Source organism: Candoia aspera, chromosome 8 (genome assembly GCF_035149785.1).
Source record: "Candoia aspera isolate rCanAsp1 chromosome 8, rCanAsp1.hap2, whole genome shotgun sequence".
Lineage (NCBI taxonomy): Eukaryota > Metazoa > Chordata > Lepidosauria > Squamata > Boidae > Candoia > Candoia aspera.
In genome coordinates this window covers 37,011,279-37,033,393 of record NC_086160.1, presented here as the reverse complement: position 1 = coordinate 37,033,393, position 22,115 = coordinate 37,011,279, and the positions used below count along the sequence as shown (strand labels likewise).

Sequence of the window (22,115 nt, the reverse complement as noted above, 5' to 3'; positions counted from 1 at the left end):
TGAAGTCCATGTATAAAGCCGTCTCTTAGGTTGTTGGAAGAGAGTGTTTGTTATGCAGAGTGAGTTGTCTTGGCAAAATTCTATCTATCAAAATTCAATTCGAACTGAGATCATTCTATCGTTTTTTGGATTGTATCCAAGCACTGCTTTAGCCATTTTACTATTAATTATGAAGGCTACTCCATTTCTTCTGGGGTCCTCTTGTCCACAGTAGTAGATCTGGTGGTCATTTGATGTGAAGTGGCCCATTCCAGTCCATTTCAGTTCACTGATGCCCAAAATGTCTATCTTTAATCTTGACATCTCACCAATAACCACATCCAATTTGCCCTGGCTCATAGATCTTACATTCCAGGTTCCAATGGTGTGTTGATCCTTAGAACATCGGATTCGCCGTTCACCACCAGCACCGTCGGCTGCTAGCCGTCCTTTCGGCTTTGAGCTAGCTGAGTCATCACGTCTGGGGCTAGTTGAACTCATCCTCTGTTCCTCCCCAGTAGCATTTTGACCATCTTCCGACCTGCGGGGTCTTATCTTCCGAGGTATACTGACATATCTCTGGTTGTACTGATCCATTTAGTTTTCACGGCAAGAATACTGGGGTGCATTGCCATTACCTTCTCCAGGGAGCGCATTTAGTCTGACCTCTCTGTCATGACCTTCCCATCTCAGGTGGCCCTTCACGGTTTAGCTCATGGCATCATTGAGGTGCTTAAGCTCCAGCACCATGGCAAGGTGGGCAAACGATCCTTTGCTGAAGGATTTATTGGTGACTGTGGCCAATATACAATTATTTTTTATATTATATTATACAGTTCATAAAACTACCACAATGTTTTTGCAGAAGGTATTGGCCAAAAGCAGTACTATAGAAAAATGAGTTCATTATGGCTGGGTTCAGAAGTTATGTAACATGGTGCTTGGATTTTTTTTAAGCTAGTCACAGAACATCTGTTTTCACATTACATAACATAGAACTTGGGATATTTTAAATGTAATAACATGTATTTAAAAATGGCACCCCTCAGGTTATACATAAAGGTGCTGTTCCTAAAATGATCATTATACTGGGTTTAAATGGAAATTGTGCTTTGTTTCAAACTGCAAACAAACATCCACATTCCGTAAGTTCTAAGGAACTGTTTTGGATGCATCACCATTTAAATTAAGCAGAACTTAAAAGGTGTAAAGTTTTGGGTTATCCCACCTGGAGGGATCCTGAGTTATCTTATAGTACAAATTGGGCAGGGCAGGTGTGCATTACTCTCTCCTGCCTCTCTGCATGGCTTTTCCTTACTGCAGTGATCTTAGGGGCTCCCAAGGGCCCACCTGCGCCATCTCTCCCTGCCTCCTGGCAGCCACTGCAGCTGTTGTCCACATGGCAGAAGGTAGGAGAGGGCCTGGGTCATCCATGAAGACACAACAGCCATGCAAAGGGCCAGCATCTTTCTTTTCACCCTTCACCATTTGCATACATCATCACTAGCATCATAGGCACAAACCATCATCAAGGAAGCCCCTCAACCTTGGCTTTTCCCCATTTACCCTGTTTCAGAAAGCAAACAAAAACCTACTTCTGCCTCGAACAATCACATTTTGGTCTAAATGTGTAACAAAACAGCCCAGTTTCATTCCAAAACATGCATATTTGGCTTTCAGCAGACTACTTGAATCCAGTTGTTCTGTGCATGGGACATTTTGCATATCCCTTTTGATTACTAACTTGCAAAAACAGTACAGTTCATGTAAATGGGCTGTATGCATATTTGGCCTACAATAGAACACTGTATTAAGGGAATAAAACTAAATGATATATCACAGGAAGACAATTTCCAACCAAGTTTATACCAACTTCATTCAGTACACCTCTCTGTATCTTCCATCCTGGAAACTACTCATACTTTCACCATATCCATACACCAATTATTATATTGCTTTGTGCTCTTTAAACTGTTCACTTACCTTTTTTTAGAACCGTGACAAGGTCCTAAATTAACCCAATAGCATTATCCCTTTAAAAAAATAAAGACATTAAAGAAAGAGCATTTTAGCAAAGCAAACTTACTTTAAAGCACTCAAGAAAGAATGCCGTATGGAAAACATTTAATTTAAGCTATGTTTAGATAAATATTTTCTTGTTTATAACATAACACTATTTATCTATCTATCTATCTATCTATCTATCTATCTATCTATCTATCTATCTATCTATCTATCTATCTATCTATCTATCTATCTATCTATCTATCTATCTATCTATCTATCGCTCAAATTTAGCCACTGCCCATCTCCCCCAGAAGATATTACTTGTACAACAGGATTATGCAACCTAAAATGTGACTTCCTTCAAATTGTGCTTAACATATTTGTTTTAAAATGGTTCTGGAATGTAAAAGGTACCCTGTATTCTAGTGCAAGTGTATTGGTTTCACAAAGATTGGTGAGGAGATAAGAGTAGACCCTTTTTTCCCCTTTGTAAGGTAAAGGTAAAGGTTTCCCTTGACGTAAAGTCCAGTCGTGTCCGACTCTAGGGGGCGGTGCTCATCTCCGTTTCTAAGCCTTGGAGCCGGCGTCCGTAGACACTTACGGGTCATGTGGCCAGCATGATGACTCGGAACGCCGTTACCTTCCCGCCGAAGCGGTACCTATTGATCTACTCACATTTGCATGTTTTCGAACTGCTAGGTGAGCAGGAGCTGGGACGAGCAACGGGAGCTCACCCCGCCGCGCGGTTTCGAACCGCCGACCTTCCGATCGGCAGCTCAGCGGTTTAACCCGCAGCGCCACCGCGTCCCTCTTCCCCTTTGTACATAACCCAATTTTAGCTTAACACTAAATAAAACTGGCTTACAGTGAAGAATGGAAACTAACAATGGATTAATAGAGGAGGAAGATACAGAGCAGATGCCACCGTTATTGTTCCTTTCAACATTGTTAAAATCAACAATATTAAAACTGATTTTTCACTGGCACTAAAATTCTTCACTTTATTGCCATGATAATATCTTTCTCACAGCTATCTTCCAATTAAAGGAGGTAAATGTTGAAGCCATTAAAATAACCAACTAGGTACTTAAAATTATATTTAAAAAAACAAAGGATAACATGAAATAGTATTTGTAATGGAAGGATATAAACAAGGTTAATATTTCATGTAGCATAATGGAAATTTGGATGATGCAGTGCCTGTGAACCAGGGAATTTATTGTACTACTAATCACTAACTTGAATCCTTCCATTACCATGGCCATAAAAACATAAAAGTTTCAAAGTTTACAATTAAAGCAAAAAAATAGGCAAACCCCCATGTCATTAAGTTAGACAATGACAAGCTCAGTGATCAACCTGGACAGCTTTAAAACTAGAATGAAAAATGGATAAGACTATCAATGGCTACTAGTTACGATGGCAATAACCTACTTTAAATATTAAGGACTGTTTAAGAATAACATTTTGTGGAAAAGAGAAGTAGGTCTGCTTCTGCATGGATCTGGTTATGTTTTTAATTCATGACATCAAGCACAATCAGTAACGCCACTCATAAATGACTGCTGAGTTATTATGATTAGCATAGAACAACAGCCCATAAGAATAATTCAACTAACCCCACTATGTCCAATATCCTCTTTCTGGACAAATTAGTGGCATGTTTTGTTTCACAGGGTAAGTTCTATCATAGTCAAAGATAACACTGAGCTACTTTTATCCTGATAAAAGCCATCACTACCAAAAGCCGTAATTTTATCTTAAAACTACTGGAACTGCTATCGTTTGTAAAACGTTTCACAACTCTGTCAAAAGGCCACTCTTGATAGATTCATCATACTGGTATTCGCTTTTGGAAATGCAAATACTCTTAACTGATGGAAAGCTGCTGCAGCTAGTAGCTGCTTCCAACAAATCTGCCATTAACACTGTGCTTAATGCAGTGTCTAAGTTGGTCAAGCACAGAAAATCTATGTAATGAGGTCAGCATCCTCTACTGGAGGAACACAAAGAAAACCAACTTCCTGGCACTTATTACAATAGTCTTCCAAGAAAGCAGTATTTTTACACCTCAATTTCTGACTACTTTTCCTATTTAGTGTTTGTCCAAAGTTGTCCAATGATGTCTTCAATGAAGCAGCATAGAACAAAGCAGCCATACTGAAAGAGGGGAAAAAAGGCACTCTGGACCAGCTGCTTCACAAAAATATATAATTCCAAACCACGAATGTCTGATTTAATGGAGATATGTACCTATGTTTTAGGAATATGACCTTTGCTTTGTTTTAATGTTAATAACCAATTCATTTTTTTCAGGGAAGTTAATGATCAAAATAATTTGATTTGCTCCAGCGAAATATTGTTTAAATCATTATTTACTTATACATTATTGTATTGCTTGTTTTATTCATTAAACATGTTAAACATTCCCTATTTTTATCCAAATATTTGTATGCCACCTATGTCATGTATTTTAGGCAGCTTACAAGCATGTCTAATAAGATATATGGAAAATCAACACGATCACAATTATTGTTATGTTAGTATAGTCAAATGCCAAGCTCTCCTTTCCAGTGGCCCTGTGAAAAGGCTTTTTTTTTGCACTGCTGATAATAATAAGGGCCATCCTGACCTCGGAGGACAAGCTCTTTCAAAAGGAGGGGGCTGCAGCCCATTGGAGTTGGGGCCTCAGGGGTGGAAATCTGGCACACTCCTTAGCTTGCACATTTAGAAATACCATCTGTTGCGTTCCTTGGAAGTCAGTGGAAGGCATACTGCCTGAAGCCAATTTTAAAGCCCAGTGCAGCTTCTCATGGCTTCATACATTCCCTTCTCTGTAGTTATCTGGACAAGATCAGTTTCAAAATTCAGAAGACTGTTATCCTAGGCTCGTTTTAATGGTCTCCCCACAGCAGTGTTGGAAGGGAAATACAGGAAAATCCCCTTTGCTGAACGACAATGCCCTTGTGATACAGGTTCAAAACAAACCTCAGCCCATGTTTTGTTATAGTATACATTTGATAGAGACCCTCGTTTGCAGTTGATTTCCCTTCGCCTTTCTAAATTTCCAGGGCATTCTGACTTATTTTAGTTAAATTAGCTATTTAGGCAACAAAGATAATTCTGTGAGCATTGCTAACTTTTGTTACACTGTGTGTAAACTCCACCCTGATATGAGTTACAACACTTTTGCAATGTTTTACTATGGTGGTTTCTCTTTTTTTTTTTGGTCTGTGATCTTAATGAAGTCCATTCATTCAATGTAGTTCCTGAACTTTAGGTAAGAGGTTGTAGAGAAACTTAATAGCTGTGCTAATTTAGCAAAACGATTCTATAGGGTGGGAAAGGCAGACTAGCAAACTTACAAAACATACTAGATGCATACTCACTAGGATGGAGAAGAGATTGGCTGGGGGGGGGGGACGTGTCTCGCCTATTGGTTTCAAACTCTACAGTAGTTTTTTCTATGATGGAAGTGGCTGTAAACTCTAAACCACTGGATTGGAGCTTAATGGGTTTAAACTGAAAGTAACAAGAGTCCAGAGTTCCTTGCTCTGCTATCATTTATGGAAAAAAGTCTTAAAAATATACAGTTGTAATCGAAAATATTCAACCCCCATTGCAAATCAGGTTGATTGTCAAAATGTACAGACTTTCAGCTGTTTGCAATGAACAAATCAAACAAAAGCACTTGAAATTGCTCAATGCAGTGAATGCTTCAAGTGGTGTCCCCAGAGTCAACTGAAAATGCAACTTACCATGACTTCTCAAGTCTCAAAATTATTCAACCCCTTCATGGCAAGCAAATTCAGTACTTAGTAGAGCACCCATTTGCTGTTATGACCTGCTGCAAACGAGATGCATAGCCAGACACCAGCTTCTGGCAGCGTTCCTGAGGAATCTTAGCCCATTCCTCATAAGCAATGGCCTCCAGTTCAGTAATATTCTTGGGTTTTTGTGCTGCAACCACCTTCTTCAAATCCCACCAGAGATTTTCTATGGGGTTCAAGTCAGGTGACTGTGATGGCCACTGTAGAATCTTCCAGGACGTCTTCTGCATCCAAGCCTTAGTGGAATTTGAGGTATGCTTGGGATCATTGTCCTGTTGGAAGGTCCAATGTCACCCAAACTTCAGCTTCCTTACAGATGGCATGTTTTCTCCTAGGATTTCCTGATAGTTCAATGAATCCATCTTGCCATCCACACGCTGCAGGATTTCAGTGCCAAAGGATGCAAAGCAGCCCCAGAACATCACTGAGCCACCACCATGCTTAACTGTAGGCAGAGTGTTCTTTTCAGCATATGCTTCATTCTTCTTCCTCCAGACATACCGCTGATCCATCGGGCCCAAAAGTTCCAATTTTGTTTCATCGCTCCACAGAACAGAATCCCAAAACTTCTGTGGCTTATTTATATGATTTTGAGCATATCAGAGCTGACTTTTCTTGTGCTTTTGGGTCAGTAGTGGTGTACGTCTTGGAGTTCTGACATGGGAACCTTCTGTGTTTAGTACGCGCCTTACTGTGCTCACTGAAACCTCAGTGCCTGTTGCCACCAAGTCTTGCTGCAGGTCTTTTGCAGTCACTCAAGGGTTCCTCTCCACTTGCCTTCTCAGAAATCTGGTTGCAGCCACTGACAGCTTCCTTTTTCTGCCCCATCCAGGGAGTGTAACCACTGTTCCGTTAACTCTGAACTTGCGAACTATGCTTCCAAAGGTGTCTCTAGGAACATTCAGTGCCTTCGCTATCTTTTTGTAGCCTGTTCCTTGTTTGTGAAGGCAGATGGATCTCTTCTCTTACCTTTTTGGACCATTCTTTTGATTTAGCCATACTGTATTTCTAACATGCAGTCAAATGTGACACTCAACAAACCCCTAGCCAGTTCAGGTATTTCATGTGTTCCAGCTCAAGCACACCTGGTGCCACTAATGAAGCCCTTGATTAGTTGCATCAGGTGTGCTTGAGACAACACCTGTTTTGCATACTGTATGTGCGCTGTTGCTACAGATTCTATTCAGGGGGTTGAATAATTTTGAGCCTGGAGAAAGTTGCATTTTCAGTTGACTTTGGGGACACCATTTGAAGCATTCATTGTGTTGAGCTATTTCAATTGCTTTTGATTTGTTCATTGCAAACAGCTGAAAGTCTGTACATTTTGACAATCAACCTGATTTGCAATGGGGGTTGAATAATTTTGATTACAACTGTAAGTGTTCTTAAGGATACAGTCAATACAACATTCATATTACAGTAAGTACAAGAGTAACTTAATATGTTTTCATTCCCAAAACAGATGGCATCAAGTTGAAAAAGAATTCACAACTGTCTAGTTCATGTAACAAAAATATCAGATTTTCAGAAAACTAAGCAATTGTAGGTGCTTCAGACTCCTGAGTATTTTTTAAATAGGCAATATTCTGTTTTGATTATTCATAAGAGGCTATACTTAACATTATCTAGTTATCAAAAATTTACCATTTTTCCTGCATACCACAATATTACAAAAGCAGGAGATTTTAATCAGAAAACTCATGCACACTGCAGTTTTATTTCCTTCCTTGTAGAGTTTATGTTTTGAGTTGATAGGAACATAGGAGAATAATAGCCGAAACAAACAAACAAACTCTGGAACATGACTAAACAATGATGTAGTGGTCTTGTACAATAGCTTGATGCTATTGAGAACATTAAGAATGGTATATCAGACTTAGAATTTTCATTCCAAGCTCCTATGATAGCAGCTTCTCTAGAATTTGTTTCACAGTTACAGGATCTGATCGTCCTCTTGTTGTTCTTTGGACATGTCCGATTATGGTATTTAGGACCTTGTGGTTTCCCTTCTTTATCTCTGCCACCTAAATAGAGAAGTTTCATAAACAATGGGTTATGACTTGATTGTACTGACCGTTATCATATAATAGGAAAATACAGTGACTTTCTACTGTATTTCTCTTTTATCTGTAGGTGAACTTTAGAGCAATCCTTCTTAACCGAAAGGTTAGACTATTCTGTTAATAAAGAAGAACCTTCCTGTCATAACGGGAATCACGTAAATCACAACAGTTTAGTTGCACTTTAAGTTAGATTCAGTCTAGTAATTTAGAATAATTTGTGCAAAATTCTTTAAAATTTACAGGAATCAGTTCATATATGTACAATAAACATGACACTGTTTTGCAACAGAAAATGCCAAGCCAAATGTAACCAGGAGGATACTTGATGTACTTTCACATATTAATCCCCTCTTACTGTTTCCCACAAAAAGGTACTTAGCAGCATCTTGCCTTTGAATGAACAGGTTATGAAACTTGAATGCTTCCTGGGCAGCAAAGCAGTATTTCCCTATAATATAAGCAATGTAAAAACAACCTGTTTGTTTCTGAACATATAGTTCAATGGTGCTATTTCTGAAGTTCTTAAATTAAAAATTCTTTGAAGATGTAAGATCTGACTTTAAAGGAAGCAATACTCTTATATTCTAATGTATAATTTCTGGTTTTAAAAAAGTTGTTTTAGATTGGACAATCTGTTGATTCTAGCAGTAAATCCTGAATTTCGTCAAACCATATGTGCTACATTAAACACTGATAGCAACTAGGTACATTACTACAATAATTAAAGTTGCAAAAATGTATAGTTGCTGCTTCTAGAAAATCAAGCAACTACATTCCAGGTTGAGCTATTATTAAAAGGATAAGGTTTTGTGGAGTCCTTGGTGCTCCCTGAGTTTGGTTGTTTTCTTGCAGATGTTTCATAGCCCGACTAGGCAATATCTTCAGTGCTAGAAGGTAGTGGAGTTTGCCCTCTGTTTATATACAACGGCCTGCCCTGCTTGTGTTGGTGAGAGTGTTATTCTCTCCTTGGTAGTCCTTTGATTAGGCTGTTGGTTATTGATTGATTGATTTGGTAGTTCCTTGATTAGTATTGTATACTGCTTGATTGTTTGTCTGGTGTTAATCCTGGTGTTAATCTTTGCTTATCTGGATGTTGATTGCTAGCAAGGATGTGCTCTGGACTTTTTGTTTCCTTTTTGGCTTTTTTATTTTCTTTTGAAAAATATATAAATATTGTTTACCTCTATGTGCCTGTTGATGGCTGAGCTGTCTGAGTGCCAAGCTTCCAGGAATTCTCTAGTGTTCTTTGATTTAGCTTGGTCTAGGATGCTCAGTGTTTCCCAGTTGAAAGTATGGTTCAGTCTGTCCATGTGTTGTAAGATCAAGGAGTTTTTATTATGTCTTCTGACTGCTAGTTGGTGTTCATGGAGAGCGCTCAGAGAGCACCAAGGACTCCACAGTTCAACGCTGAGCTACAGATATTCTCTTGGATAAGTTTTTTTTCCCCCACCATCAACCTATTGTTATCTACAGAAAAAATAGCATAATTTTCCAAGGATACCACTGTAATTATTAATATGATTACCAAAACCACCTAGAAAGCTGTTTCAAATTTATTACAGGTTCCTAATGGCAAGCGCAGCATTGCCTGGGCAGCATTGTTATTGATAGATGTTAACATTTTTTTATCCTTAAAAGGACCTAGATAATATTTTACTTAATGTAAGTCATTATTAGCCTCTGGAGAGAACACAAATGTTCTTAAAAGCTTCAGAAACAGCAGCATTGAACTATATGTTCAAGAACAAACAGGTTGTTTTTACATTGCTTGTATGATAGGGAAATACTGCTTTGCTGTCCAGGAAGCATTCATATAACCCTGAACAAGGAAGTCTTGGTTTTAAATATTAGCTCAGTTACTGTCTCTTGGCCATTTCATGTGTCACAATGCAATTTCTTCCATATTTTCTAAAGAGGTATCAAACAACATGGTAATCTGAACAAAAAAGGCAATTTACATTTTTATCTCCACTACCCACCCTAAAGTGTCAAAACATCTTGTTCCCAATTTCCCAAATCTGTTATCAATATCACCTCTTTCTGATGGTCTCTCATGACAGTCAAACAGATACTCTCAAGTTCATTCCAATCCTGGAGTAGGTCAAGTTTCTTCTCTTTAACAATCACAGCTGGAGACTTCTTTTCCCCCTTCCACATCTCTTCCAATACCTGCAGCATCAAGATAAAAGAAAACTGGTGCTTGAAACATGCCTCTTGTCTTTCAGAAGGCAACAGTGAGTTGAGTAGTAAAAGGCAAATAGGTAAAAAGACAAGAAGTTAGGGCTTAAAGATTCCCATTGTTGCTCAAAAAACTATACCAGTCTGGACATGCAAAAAATTCATGGTTCAGTTTTCCACTTAATCCAAATGCTATTCTAGTTCTCCAAATAAAGAGACTTCAGTGCTGACTAGCGATTTTATACTTCATCCTATTTATTTTCATTCCAAAGTGTTTTGACTGTTCCTGTTTTGCCTAGGGCCCTCTTGAGAGACCATGCAACTCCTGTTTCAACTTTTCAGTCATGCTAAAGTGTAGCTAACAGCAGCACCACCTCTAAACTTTAGAATTTGGAAATATTTTTATTGTCCTGAGCTGCTTGATAGGGTTTTCCTAAATTTTAAGACCTACAGAATTCAGTGAGAGCCAGTTTGATGTAGTGGTTAAGGCATCAGGCTAGAAACCAGGAGACTGTGAATTCTAGTCCTGCCTTAGGCACAAAGCCAGCTGGGTGACCTTGAGCCAGTCAGTCTCTCTCAGCCCTAGGCAAGCAGGCAATGGCAAACCACTTCTGAAATCTTCCCAAGAAAACTGCAGGGACTTGTATAGCTTTGTAGTTGCCAGGAGTCAATACTGACTTGAAGGCACCAAAAATAACAACAAGAAACCAACAACAACAACAACAAACCAAAAACCCCACACTAAAACCCAAAAACATCATTCAGTAGTAATTTCTGCCCAAGAAAAAATGTATTTCCTGCGGATGGATGGACTTGGCTTTCTACAATTCAATCATTTGCCACTTTTTTTCTATTCTTGATAATATTAAGGAGAATAATATGAGCTCATCAGTCAGTTCTATAAAAATATAGGACCATCCAAATAGTTAGAAAGGGGGCTTAAATGTAAGGGCCACATTCTATATTACTATGTTAAGCAATGTGTATGAATACAGTCAATATCATGGTTTGAATACAATTAGCTGATCTTTTTACCTTTAGGACATATTTGTGTCTAAAGGAAGATTATTAGGATACTTTGTTCATCATTATGAATACATTGTGTAGCTTGGACTGGGAAAAATACAGAAAGTGGTATATGCCATAACCAAATGAAATAGCAAAGTTCATTCCCTGCAGATTTGATAGTTAAACAGTCATGGGGGTGGGGGGAGTTGCTGATCAGTACAAGGAAAAGGAATAGAGTTATATAATTAAACCAAACCATATATTACAAAGGTGTGGAAGATTATACAGGTAGTCCTTGTTAAGAGAAGTGGTTGCTAAGTGAAACCGCGACTATGCTTCTGATCATACTTCAGCTTTCCTTTGCTTTACAGACCTATGAAGATCATAAATGTGAGGATTGGTCACAAAGTTGTTTTTTCCTCACCAGTTGCTAAATGAGGCAGTCACTAAACAAGGACTACCTGTAATGCAAAATCTATGACACCTATAGCCCATTTATTCATCTTGTAAAGCACAACTCAATGCAACAACGTGTTCGTCTGGAATAATTATTTCTTAATGTTACAATGCTTTCCAGCTTTGTAGTCAAGCTAGGGTACATTGTACAATCTCTAGAAACAGCTGTTTAAAGGGGAAATAATTTATTTGGGTATTTTCTGTATTCTGCTTGCTTCTGTTTCAGACATAGGCAGGCTGTGGGACAGAGGGTGTCCTTTTAAAACAGCTGTTTCTTCTCAATTCTCCACTGAAAAAATAATACCATGCTTGGGTTATTGCAATCAGCCCTTGCAAAATGATTGTCACGCTGGAAATTCTGTACTATTAATTTGTGTATGCTAAAAAAAAATGTTTTCAATGCAGCAGTGCCATAGCATAATTGGCAATTCTGTAACAAAATTAGATGACCGAATCAACCATAATATAGTCACACTACAGTACTCTTAGAGCAGTTAAGAACACTGTCCCCATCTTTAGCAATGCATTTTCTACATATTGATAATAGAGGTACATTCAGTGCAGTGGTCTGCAGCTGACTCCCTGCTCTACTAAGCTGTGCTTGTCCTGCTGGAGACCACAGCTGCATAATAGCAATGTGAGGTGGGGTAGCCACTGGAGAAACTTCGCATTTGGTTGTGAAGGAGTAAGAAGTTCAAAAGGCAGAACAAAGTGTTGACATTTATCAGCACATATAACTATTTATTGATTTAAATGAAGTATTAAAATCAAAGATTTTGTACTCCTAAGAAATATAACAGAAAGATGGCCAGACTGTAGTGCGGGCATGATAGATTTATTTATTTATTTGTTTGTTTATTTGTTATTCAAATTCTGCTGCCACCCATCTCCCCCAAAAGAGGGACTCTGGGCAGTTTACAGTAAAATTAAAACTATAATAATAAACAATTAAGATCCTATAATAAACAATTTACAAATATAAAATACAATATAAATAAGTATAAAATCCAAGAGGTTAAAACATTCTAATCAGGTGGGAGGGGCCTTAAGAATTAGGGCCGCACCAAAGAAAAGATGTTTCAGAGAGAAACATTATAAGATAATGACCTTGTGCTCATTAAAATGGACATTTATTGCTCTGCTAGATAGGATATTAACCTAAGTCATTGTAAGGTGTTTTCCCATTTGTTTTGAAAAGATAAAAGAGCTGAGCCACTTCCCAGATAGTATAATCACAGTCAGCACTATTATATTGGTCACCTGCCAATATTTTAACTGAATGTGCTATAGTGTGAATGTGAGTTAACAAGCTATAGAATAGCAATAAGTATACATCTGAAATATAGACTTATATACATCTCCAAATGACATGTTCATAGTTTTGGAAAGGTTTGTATGGGGGAATCTTGTAATTATGCAGGGCACAAATTGCAGTGGGCCTTATCTATTCGAGCTTCATTTCTATAGAGCACAAAAGGAAGTCCTCTTAAATTGTAAGTGCTGATAACTTCCAACAACGCAGGTATGTGTTTTCTGGCACATGTCTCTGCTTTCCTGGCTCACTGGATTGTCCCGTCATTTCTTGGAGGATCTGCCTTCACTGCTGCAATTAAACCACTCAGTTGCAGCAATTTATCTATTGTTGTATGCATGCATATACCTGTTTCTGCCCTTGGGCCATCCAATCATTCTGCCTGCTGGCGCGCATTCTTAGAAACATTTCTTATTCAGACAGTTTGCTCACCAAAGGTCTTAAATGTGACAAGGAGACTGCATTTCATAGGATCACTCAATGATAGCCAAACAGTGATATTGTTAGTTGGTATTTTAGAGCAATTTTTGTTTGAGACATTTGGTCTGGAGTTCGAGTTAATCTAAATCTTAGGATATTATTAATGTAATGACATGCCAACTCTATAGCAAACAAATAAGAAAGTTTAGTTTTTTTAATCATTTACTATTTCCATGGCATATACCTTGCTGACTAACAAGTATTAGTGAAATGCAGAAATTTTCATATATTTAATTGGTATATATCCTGCCTTTCCATTAAAAGTAAGTCTCAAGGAAGCAAACTATAATAAAACATTACTAAATACAAAAATTATAACTAAACACAACAAATGAATAACACAAATAAAAGCACAATTAAAAAGCAAATAAATAGCATCTACAAATAAAATCTGTTGCAGCAAGCAAGCCAGTTGAAATAACAACAATCTATTGACTAGAAGTACTAAATGACCTGATTTTTTAAAAAATATGCTTCCTGATATGGTAGAGGCAGAAAAAAGAGTATTTTTTTCATGATACTAAAATCCAGGCAGGATGCAGTGTTACAAATCAACTGATGTTTTCTATGAATGCAGAAGTTTTTCAAAGGACAAACCATTGTTCTACATTTATATTAGTGAGTAACATTTTACGTGGTAAGTGTATAATGTTTGAGGTTGGGAAAGAATCTCACCTGGCCTTTGGATGGTATGCTATGGGTTGCAGCCCCCACTTCCAAAGGTTAAAAATATATGGAACCAGGACAAAAACTGATTTTCCTTTAACAACATTTAAGGATACTGAATTAAATTTATGTTAAATTATTTAAATATTTACTGTGATTGCTTTTCATATATTCCATATTTCATTTATACCCTAACCCTGACTGGTAATTGTTCATCCCATCTGCATAGGGCTTTGCACTCTTTAAGAGACTATCTATACTCTTAGAGTAGGAGAAGCTACTTTTGCTGAAGAAAATGCACATGTTACTCTAGCAAAAATAAATGGCCAAAAATGTGTGTGTGTGTGTACTCTTCCATAAGAACATGAAGACCTACAGTATATTCATTAGAACATTCAAATTTAAACAGATACTTCTGAAGAAATGTTACTCAGTTTAATAACACCTGCTAAAATTTACATGTCTTGCTAACTGTAAAAATGAATGGAGTGTTTTTAACTCTTGGTTAATCTTATTTGCAACTGCTTCATTGGCCATTGTCAGTCATATTAAAAAATCAATTTGCCTGAATAAATAAAAGCACACGACGCCTTAGTAAACGAGCAGTTCACTGACTATTATCTGATGACGATTATCAGTTTATTGTTGGAATGCTGCATTCTGTACATTATTTAAATTGTGCTGTATGCTAAAAATTATGGGACTGAAAACAGCCAATGAAGCATTTCCAAATAAGATTAACCTTGTTAATTATATCCACAAATTAACAGTAAGTAAAGAAACATTTATAGCGTTAATTTAAAAAAGCACTCTATTTCTCTTAGATGGAACCAAAGCTCTATGTGGTGATTATGCAGAGCTCTCTCCATTTTTTTAAATCTGAAAAATTCAAAGAAGCTGCATTCCTCAATTGGACTGATACAGGGTAGAAGTGGGCACACATGTCTTCACTACAGGTAGTCCTCACTTAACAAGCACAATTGAGACCAGAATTTCTATTGCAAAGTGAAGTGATCATTAAGCGAATCTGACCTGATTTTACAACCTCTTTGCGGCAGTCATTAAGTGAATCACTGCAATCGTTAAGCGAACCATGTGGTCATTAAGCAAAACACATGGTTTCCCATTGATTTTGCTTGCCAGAAGCCAGCTGGGAAGGTTGAAAATGGCAATCACGTGACCACAGGATGCTACAATGGTCATAAATGCAAATTGGTTGCCAAGCACCCAAATCGTGATCATGTGACTGTGGGGACACTGTGACAGTTATAAGTGTGAGCAATGATTGTAAGTTGGTTTTTTCAGCGCTGTCGTAAGTTTGAACCATCACTAAACAACTGGTCATTAAGTGAGGACTGCCTATACTTCTTTACTACCAGTTTAACACTGTCACATTACTGCAAATTTTCACTTTTGGTCATCTGAAGGAAATAGGTGGATGGTAGATAATTGACAGGATACTGGTGAAGATCAATTAAGAAGCTCAGGTGATCTTTACCCTTCCAATCTCCAAAAAAAAAACAAATTTGAAACCAAAAGAAATATACTGTCGCATCTCATTTGGACCTGAAGCTGGACCATATGCATACTGCTTATCAGACCTTAGAACTTAAGACTGGATTTATATCAGGGTGATAAAATGTAAGCACTGCTCATGCCAGCAGCCCACACTGGTTGTACATTTCTAGTATCTTAACACATATGTGAAGTTTGTGGAAATAGCAGAAAACTATGCTTCGGGGGATTTTTGTTTTAAATTGAGTCAGAATTCTAAATTCTACAACTGATTGAAATGGACTTTGACATAAGCAAGTTCTATAGGAAGATAACATTCCAAAGAATTACCTGTTTGGCTGCTGAAGATGAAATCTTTCTACTTGCTATCAGGTTCAGTAGTTCAGCCAAAAGAAGAGGAGTGACTGGACTAAACAATAAAACAAATAAAACAAATCAGAAATGATACAGCCTTTTTGATTTAGTGGGCACACCAAATATTTTATGTGTCACACACTCAAAAAATATAGTTGCCACTGGGTGCTTGCCACTGGAAATGGGATGTGGCAATCCCCAAAAGTAAATTACCAGAACGCTAATGCATGGTTTGCCTCCTGCCATTTTCTCTTGTCTCCAAGAATATTCTTTCAGCTGCTGATTTATTCCTATATTCTTTTTTGTCTGACCATTTTTGTGCAAATCTATCCCCATGCATCCCCCTCCACAGACAAAATCAAAGTAGTTTTGTAAGTTGGCATATTCTACTACTATAAGCTGGCACATAGATGCAGGTATTTTATATGCTTGAATGCGTGTATATTGTTAGTTATGCTACAATTTTCATTCCATTTTGTTGTCTGAAGATAGGTGTCCTGTCCAGAGGACAGTTTCATGCAAAAGAACGTAGTTGGTTCTGAAAATCCATGACCATAGAAAGTCTCAGAAACACATGCTCAGGTTCATAATACTTTGCTTACATTGCCCATTAGGCTTTTATCATACATGCCCTAATCCTGCTGTAGTCATGCAGAGTTACAAGTCAGCATTTGCAGTAAGTTTGATAGTGTATCTCACTGAAAGCAATGCACTGATAACTGATAACTCTATTCTAATGTCACTGCATATGGATAACTGTTCCTAACACAGTACTCTCCAGATGTTTGAATTACAACTCCTGTTGGCCCATGTTAGAATTGGAGTCTTAACACATCTGGAAAGCACCAGACTGGAAAAGGCTCTTACAGATATTCCTTCTTTTTCATTTCCTTGCTATCTTGATAATGGGAGACTTTATTTCCCTAGGAGTGGATCTTCTCCCTCTTAGCAAATGTTTAGGATAAGTCTGTTCCAGCGAAACAAATATTCAGATGAAAAACTGAATCCTGCAGACTGCTGTGACAGCACATTCACAGAATCCTTCATTTATATGCCCATGTGTCACCAGAGGACCTTATTAGTTTTAAAGACTAATTATTGGCATAAAAGATCTGTTTGATCAAAAGTCAATATATAAAAGTCTCACCTTTCCTTTACTGTAATGTTATATAGTTTTAGGTAACTGAGAAAATTATTTATAACCCAGCCAATCACTTTTTTGGGATTCATTTCTGTTGCATTCACCACGCTTTCAAAAAAATCCATTAAACCATCTTCATTCTGTTAAGGAAGAAAATTTATTCAAAATGTAGCAACCAAATGAACTTTATCCTGAACAAACAATGCCCTCAGATTTGGACTCATCACTTGTGTAATATTGATAATCTTTTGGCTGTTTCGTAATTCCCAGCTGTTCAAGAAACTTGAATTGAATATGTAATTTTCCAAACAGCCATGGCATGAATCTTCAGTGGAGTTGCTTCATTTAGAACAGATCAGCTTCTTGGTCAGTCTTGCTGATGTCACAGTATATAGATAATATCATTAATTTGCTTCTAAACAGAACTCATTACTAGAGCTGATTACAATTGTCCCTACACAGAAGTGTCATGGTGTATCCTGAAGGCACGCTAAGGCTTCCATGATGGGTATGCAGATTTTTACAAGAAGCTAACTGGAATTTAGAAACAGGGAAGCACAAGAGTAGTTAATCGACCAATACTGCTTCCTTCCCAAAGCAATTTCCTTTCTCTGAAAAATGTAAGTTTATTATGTTGGTACCTTATGAGGGAAAGAGCCACATAGTATTGCTATATGAGCACTGTGTCATGATCTCCACAGCCTCCAGACATGGGAAAAGAACCTTAATGGCATCATTTGATTAGCCCAGGGAAGAGATGTATGGCTAAATATCACTAGCATAGTAATGATATTTAACCCCCTGCCAAGAGATGACCACTCCCAGCAATGTCATGTAAATGTTAAGTGGGGCGGCTGTAGAGCCCTGAGAAATTCCACAAAGTAGGGATATAGGGTTAGATCTCTCCCACCCGCCAATAGTAATTGGAACTGGCCCTGAAGGAAGAGGAAAAGAACCACTGCAACACTGTGCCCCCCACTTCTAACCCCTGAAGCTGATTTAGAAGAATACCATAAAAAATGGTATCAAAACTTGCTGAAAGATCAAGGAGGCCAGGATAGATATACTATCGCCATGCTTGTCCTGATAAAGGTCACAAGTGCAGTCAATGCCATCTCAGTACTATATTCTAGTATTAAACCCAACTGAAAAGGTTCCAGATAATCTGCTTCCTCCATTCAATCCAGGGATGATTTCTTGAGGAGGGGGCAGACCACCAGCTGTTAGATCTGGCAGAACCATCCCTCCCTTCAATGATGCATTCATCACCACCTAAATCCAACCACACATTGTCTCCTGGAAGGACTTGACCAACCAGGAGAGACGTGGATCTAATACATAGGTGGCTGCACCTACAGCTCTGAGGACTCAACAGGCTCGAATTCTTCCCAGATAACCATGCCAGACAGTATTTTGGTCAACTCCAAAGAATCTGTTTAGCTGAAGTCCAACTCAGAGGGATCCAAGCAATTTTATACAACAGATACCTTGACAATGGACCTGTACATTTTCCTCAGGCCCATTTCTGTCCAGGAGGAACTGGGTCATGTTGAACAGTATCACAAGCCAGTTATCTGTGGACATGATCAGAGTGGAAAAATAATTACGTTTTGCCACTCTTATCACCATGAGGTAATCCTTAATAAAGGCTCTTACCCATGCTTTGATTCACTCTTCGGTTTCCTCTAGTGGCACTCTAGGTGTCTTTTTTATTGCTTCATCTCCCAGAATTCTCCTGAGAAACAGGGAGCTTTCTGGGATCCACAAACAGAGAGAGTCCTCACAGGTGCAATACAATCCAAGACTGTCACTGTTTCTCATTCCAGGCAGTAACTGAAGCCTCAGTCAACAATCCCAAGTTTCTTATGAAATCTAACAGGATCTATCAGGCACCTGTGGTGGACCAATTGAATAGATCCTTCCTCCCTGCAGTGGCTACAGAGAGTTCCAAGGTCAACAGAGAGTGATCAGATCATACCAAGTAACACCCTACAACTCCAGATCACATTGCCACTGCCTGAGCACAAAAACAGATTTAATGTGTAACCACTGCTGCGAATTGGGTCTCAGTCTGGAGCAGGTCCATGGTTACCATGGTAGCCATGAACTCACAAACCACCTCCAATGTTGTACCTAGGGAAGGAGTCCCCTGAGAACATACACTGGGGAACCTGGCTATGGCATTAAGCAGCTCAGGCAGGGAAGCCACTACACATCCAGAGTCCCCTAGATGCTATAGCCATTCTATTGTCCCCAGACCTGGGATCTTGACTGGTACAGTGTGGGTGGACTTCCCCCTCTAAGCCCAAACAGGTTTCAGTAATACACACCAGTTCAATCAGAGCCCTGGATGAGGAAGGCATTATTACAGGCCACCCTGACATTCAGTAGCAGCAGAAAAAAATCTGGATCACTGGGGCTCTGATGACCAGGCACTGGGGCCAAGCACAAATGGCTGGACTGCAGAATTGTTCCATACATTCAGCAAAGTGAGTAATCCAATGACTCCAGGATAGTTTTCTTTCTTTCAGATAGCTTGTCAGTTTCGGGAATAAATTGCCACTGGCCAACTCTAGAACCTGTTTATATTCAATACCAAGTGCAATTTACTTTCAAATCTTAGTTTGCATACAAGCTAGGATTCTCCAGATGTTGTGGGCTGTAATTTCAAACAGCTGCAACTATTAAAGTCAGGGATGACAGGACCTGTAATTTAAAATCCCCAAATGTTCACTTTTAACCATTTAGTTTAATCAGAAGCTGCAGCAGAATTGCCTACTTCACTTAGCCTCTGTGTTCTAAATGTTATACGTGCTTGTACTGATCTTGAAAGTACAATGTACATAATTTGCCATTATGTGCGCATTAGTTCTGCTGGAGCATATATCTGGTATAAAAAATGCTAAGCCATATGCAAATGTTTATAATAACAGAAGAGTACAGAAATGTATATATTTTTTAATTTCAAGGTTGAAAATAGGGCCTGGGTGAGACTATGTAATGTCCGGTTCAAACTGAATTTCCTGTCATAAGACTGATACTGGGAATGGGATATGACCATGCAAGAGAGACCTTGAAATAAATACCAATTCGTATGTGCAGACAGATAGTTAAGAGCAGAATTTCTGCAAGCATCATTTAGCGTATACCCCACTCATTCACCGAAGTATCACAGAGTTTTTACCCCTCCTCGCTTTGATATTCTTAGCAATCCTAAGGCTAAGCAATCCTTGAGGACAGATACTAGAAGATTCCTTGTAATTAAATACTCTGATGTGGGGATAGGGCATGAGAAACACTCATGTTCTTTTGCACTGCTGCCTGTACATGGATAGACGTAGAACTTTGCTAGCCCCCTTGATGTGAAAAATTCTGAATGTTCCAGGAAGTATTTATGTGATTTACTTGACAATAAGATTTCAAAAATTACCAGGAAAGTACAAAAATTCTGCCTGACAACATGTCAAATACAGAGATCATTTTAGGAGCACCAAATCTAGTTACAAAAATATTTTAGGATTGAATATTATTATATTGTATTATATTATATCATATCATATTGAATGCATGGAAGCCTGTAAGTGGCACTGTCTTATAATTTTAACAAAGAATTCAATAAACTGTCTCATTAATCAGTAGGTTCTGACTTTAAGTATTTTAGTGTTTCAGATTTTTAAAATTCTAGTAGTGTATTAAAATAGCATTTTAGTCTTCAAGTATTGTATTAATTAAGGCACTTTCTAGGTATAGTAACTATCATTAATATTCTAGCTTTTGGGGATCTTAACATTATGTTTTCAATGTATTAAAGGGTGAATGAATATAACCTATTGAAAATATTTCATGAACTATATATTTTAGTTCCTGTTTTCCTTCATGTGTCTTCTCCCTATCATCTCACTATCAGCATGTACTTTTGATTTTATTTATGTTCTTTAATACACACTTTTATTTGGGATTTATAATTTTAGTTGTAAAACTGTATATTGTACGAATTAGTGACCAAAATAAAGGCTATCTATTCAAATTTGTAAATGCTGCTTTTGGGCTTACTACATTTTTGAAAAATCACAAAAGCCTCAGAGACACTGTAATACTTAACAACAAATCAGAATCTCTTTTACATTTATATGAAGTGTGATGATGCAAGTAGAAACTTGCGGATACTTCTCAAAGTATGTAAAGATGAGTTTTCATTTAAAAATGCTATTTTCACTAACTTGGAAAAGTGTAAGTTTTTTTTTTCATTGTCAAGAAGATTATGCACCAAATTTAAGTTGGTATGGACACATGACATTTTACTTATCTGCTCTGGTCACTCAATTCCCTAGACAAGATGAAAAAAAGCAGGAAAGTTTCAAGACTATATATATACTCTCTATATAATTAGTTCAGATCTTTATTTAGTTCTCTGGCAAGCTTTCCAAGTAGTCAGTATGTCATTCCTTACATATTTTCAGCCCACAACTTATTATGTTCATACCACAGGTTTCACTGTTTTTACTATAGATTTGCTTCCTGGATATTGCATGTAATTAATCAATCAATCAATCAATCAATTAATACAAGTGTTTATATACTGCCCTAATTTCAAGGATTTGTTAACTTCCCTAATTATGCTGATTTTTAAAAACTTTATAAACAACATGGGACATGATGGAGAAGAAAGATGTGTTGTAACAAGTGCTGACTGCAGTTAGAATGATCTAGTGGAAATGTAGTAATCTATGCTTTGAAATCCATCAAAGCATGAATGCAACACCAAATGGAATAAGCAAAGGGAAAAAATATTTCACTCCTGAAGTACGGCACTTTTCCAATGCAATTTCTCTTGTATAATGCTCTTAGTAACAAGCCGTAGGGAGCACAGATTTTGAATTTTGAAGGTATCCAGTACCTATGCCACTTATTCAATTAACTCACTTAAGCACTGTCACTTAAAACACTGTTCATTAGATTTATGCAGCCTTTTCATTAGCAATCTGCTCGTTTTCCTGATGTGGGTTTAGAACACTAAAAATAGCACACATCTCAGATGAATTTAGATTAGCTAAAGTGTATCAAAACTATTTGGGGGTGGGCAGTTCTTATACCTAAATTTAGACTGAATGGATGACAGAGACCTT

At 37.8% G+C, this 22,115-nt stretch overlaps 1 protein-coding gene across 2 annotated transcripts in view; it reads right to left on the bottom strand.

Annotated features, from left to right (window-relative positions):
* Positions 1-7,437: 7,437 nt before the first annotated feature.
* Positions 7,438-22,115, bottom strand: part of GATB (glutamyl-tRNA amidotransferase subunit B) — a 48,242-nt gene continuing 33,564 nt past the window's right edge. For both annotated transcript variants that reach the window (XM_063310208.1, XM_063310210.1), the window contains exons 10-13: positions 16,996-17,129; positions 15,825-15,903; positions 9,914-10,048; positions 7,438-7,840 (exon numbers count right to left, since the gene is read on the bottom strand). In XM_063310208.1, coding sequence (XP_063166278.1) covers positions 7,715-7,840; positions 9,914-10,048; positions 15,825-15,903; positions 16,996-17,129 — 474 coding nt within the window. In that variant the 3' untranslated portion in view covers positions 7,438-7,714. The remainder of the gene's footprint in view (positions 7,841-9,913; positions 10,049-15,824; positions 15,904-16,995; positions 17,130-22,115) is intronic.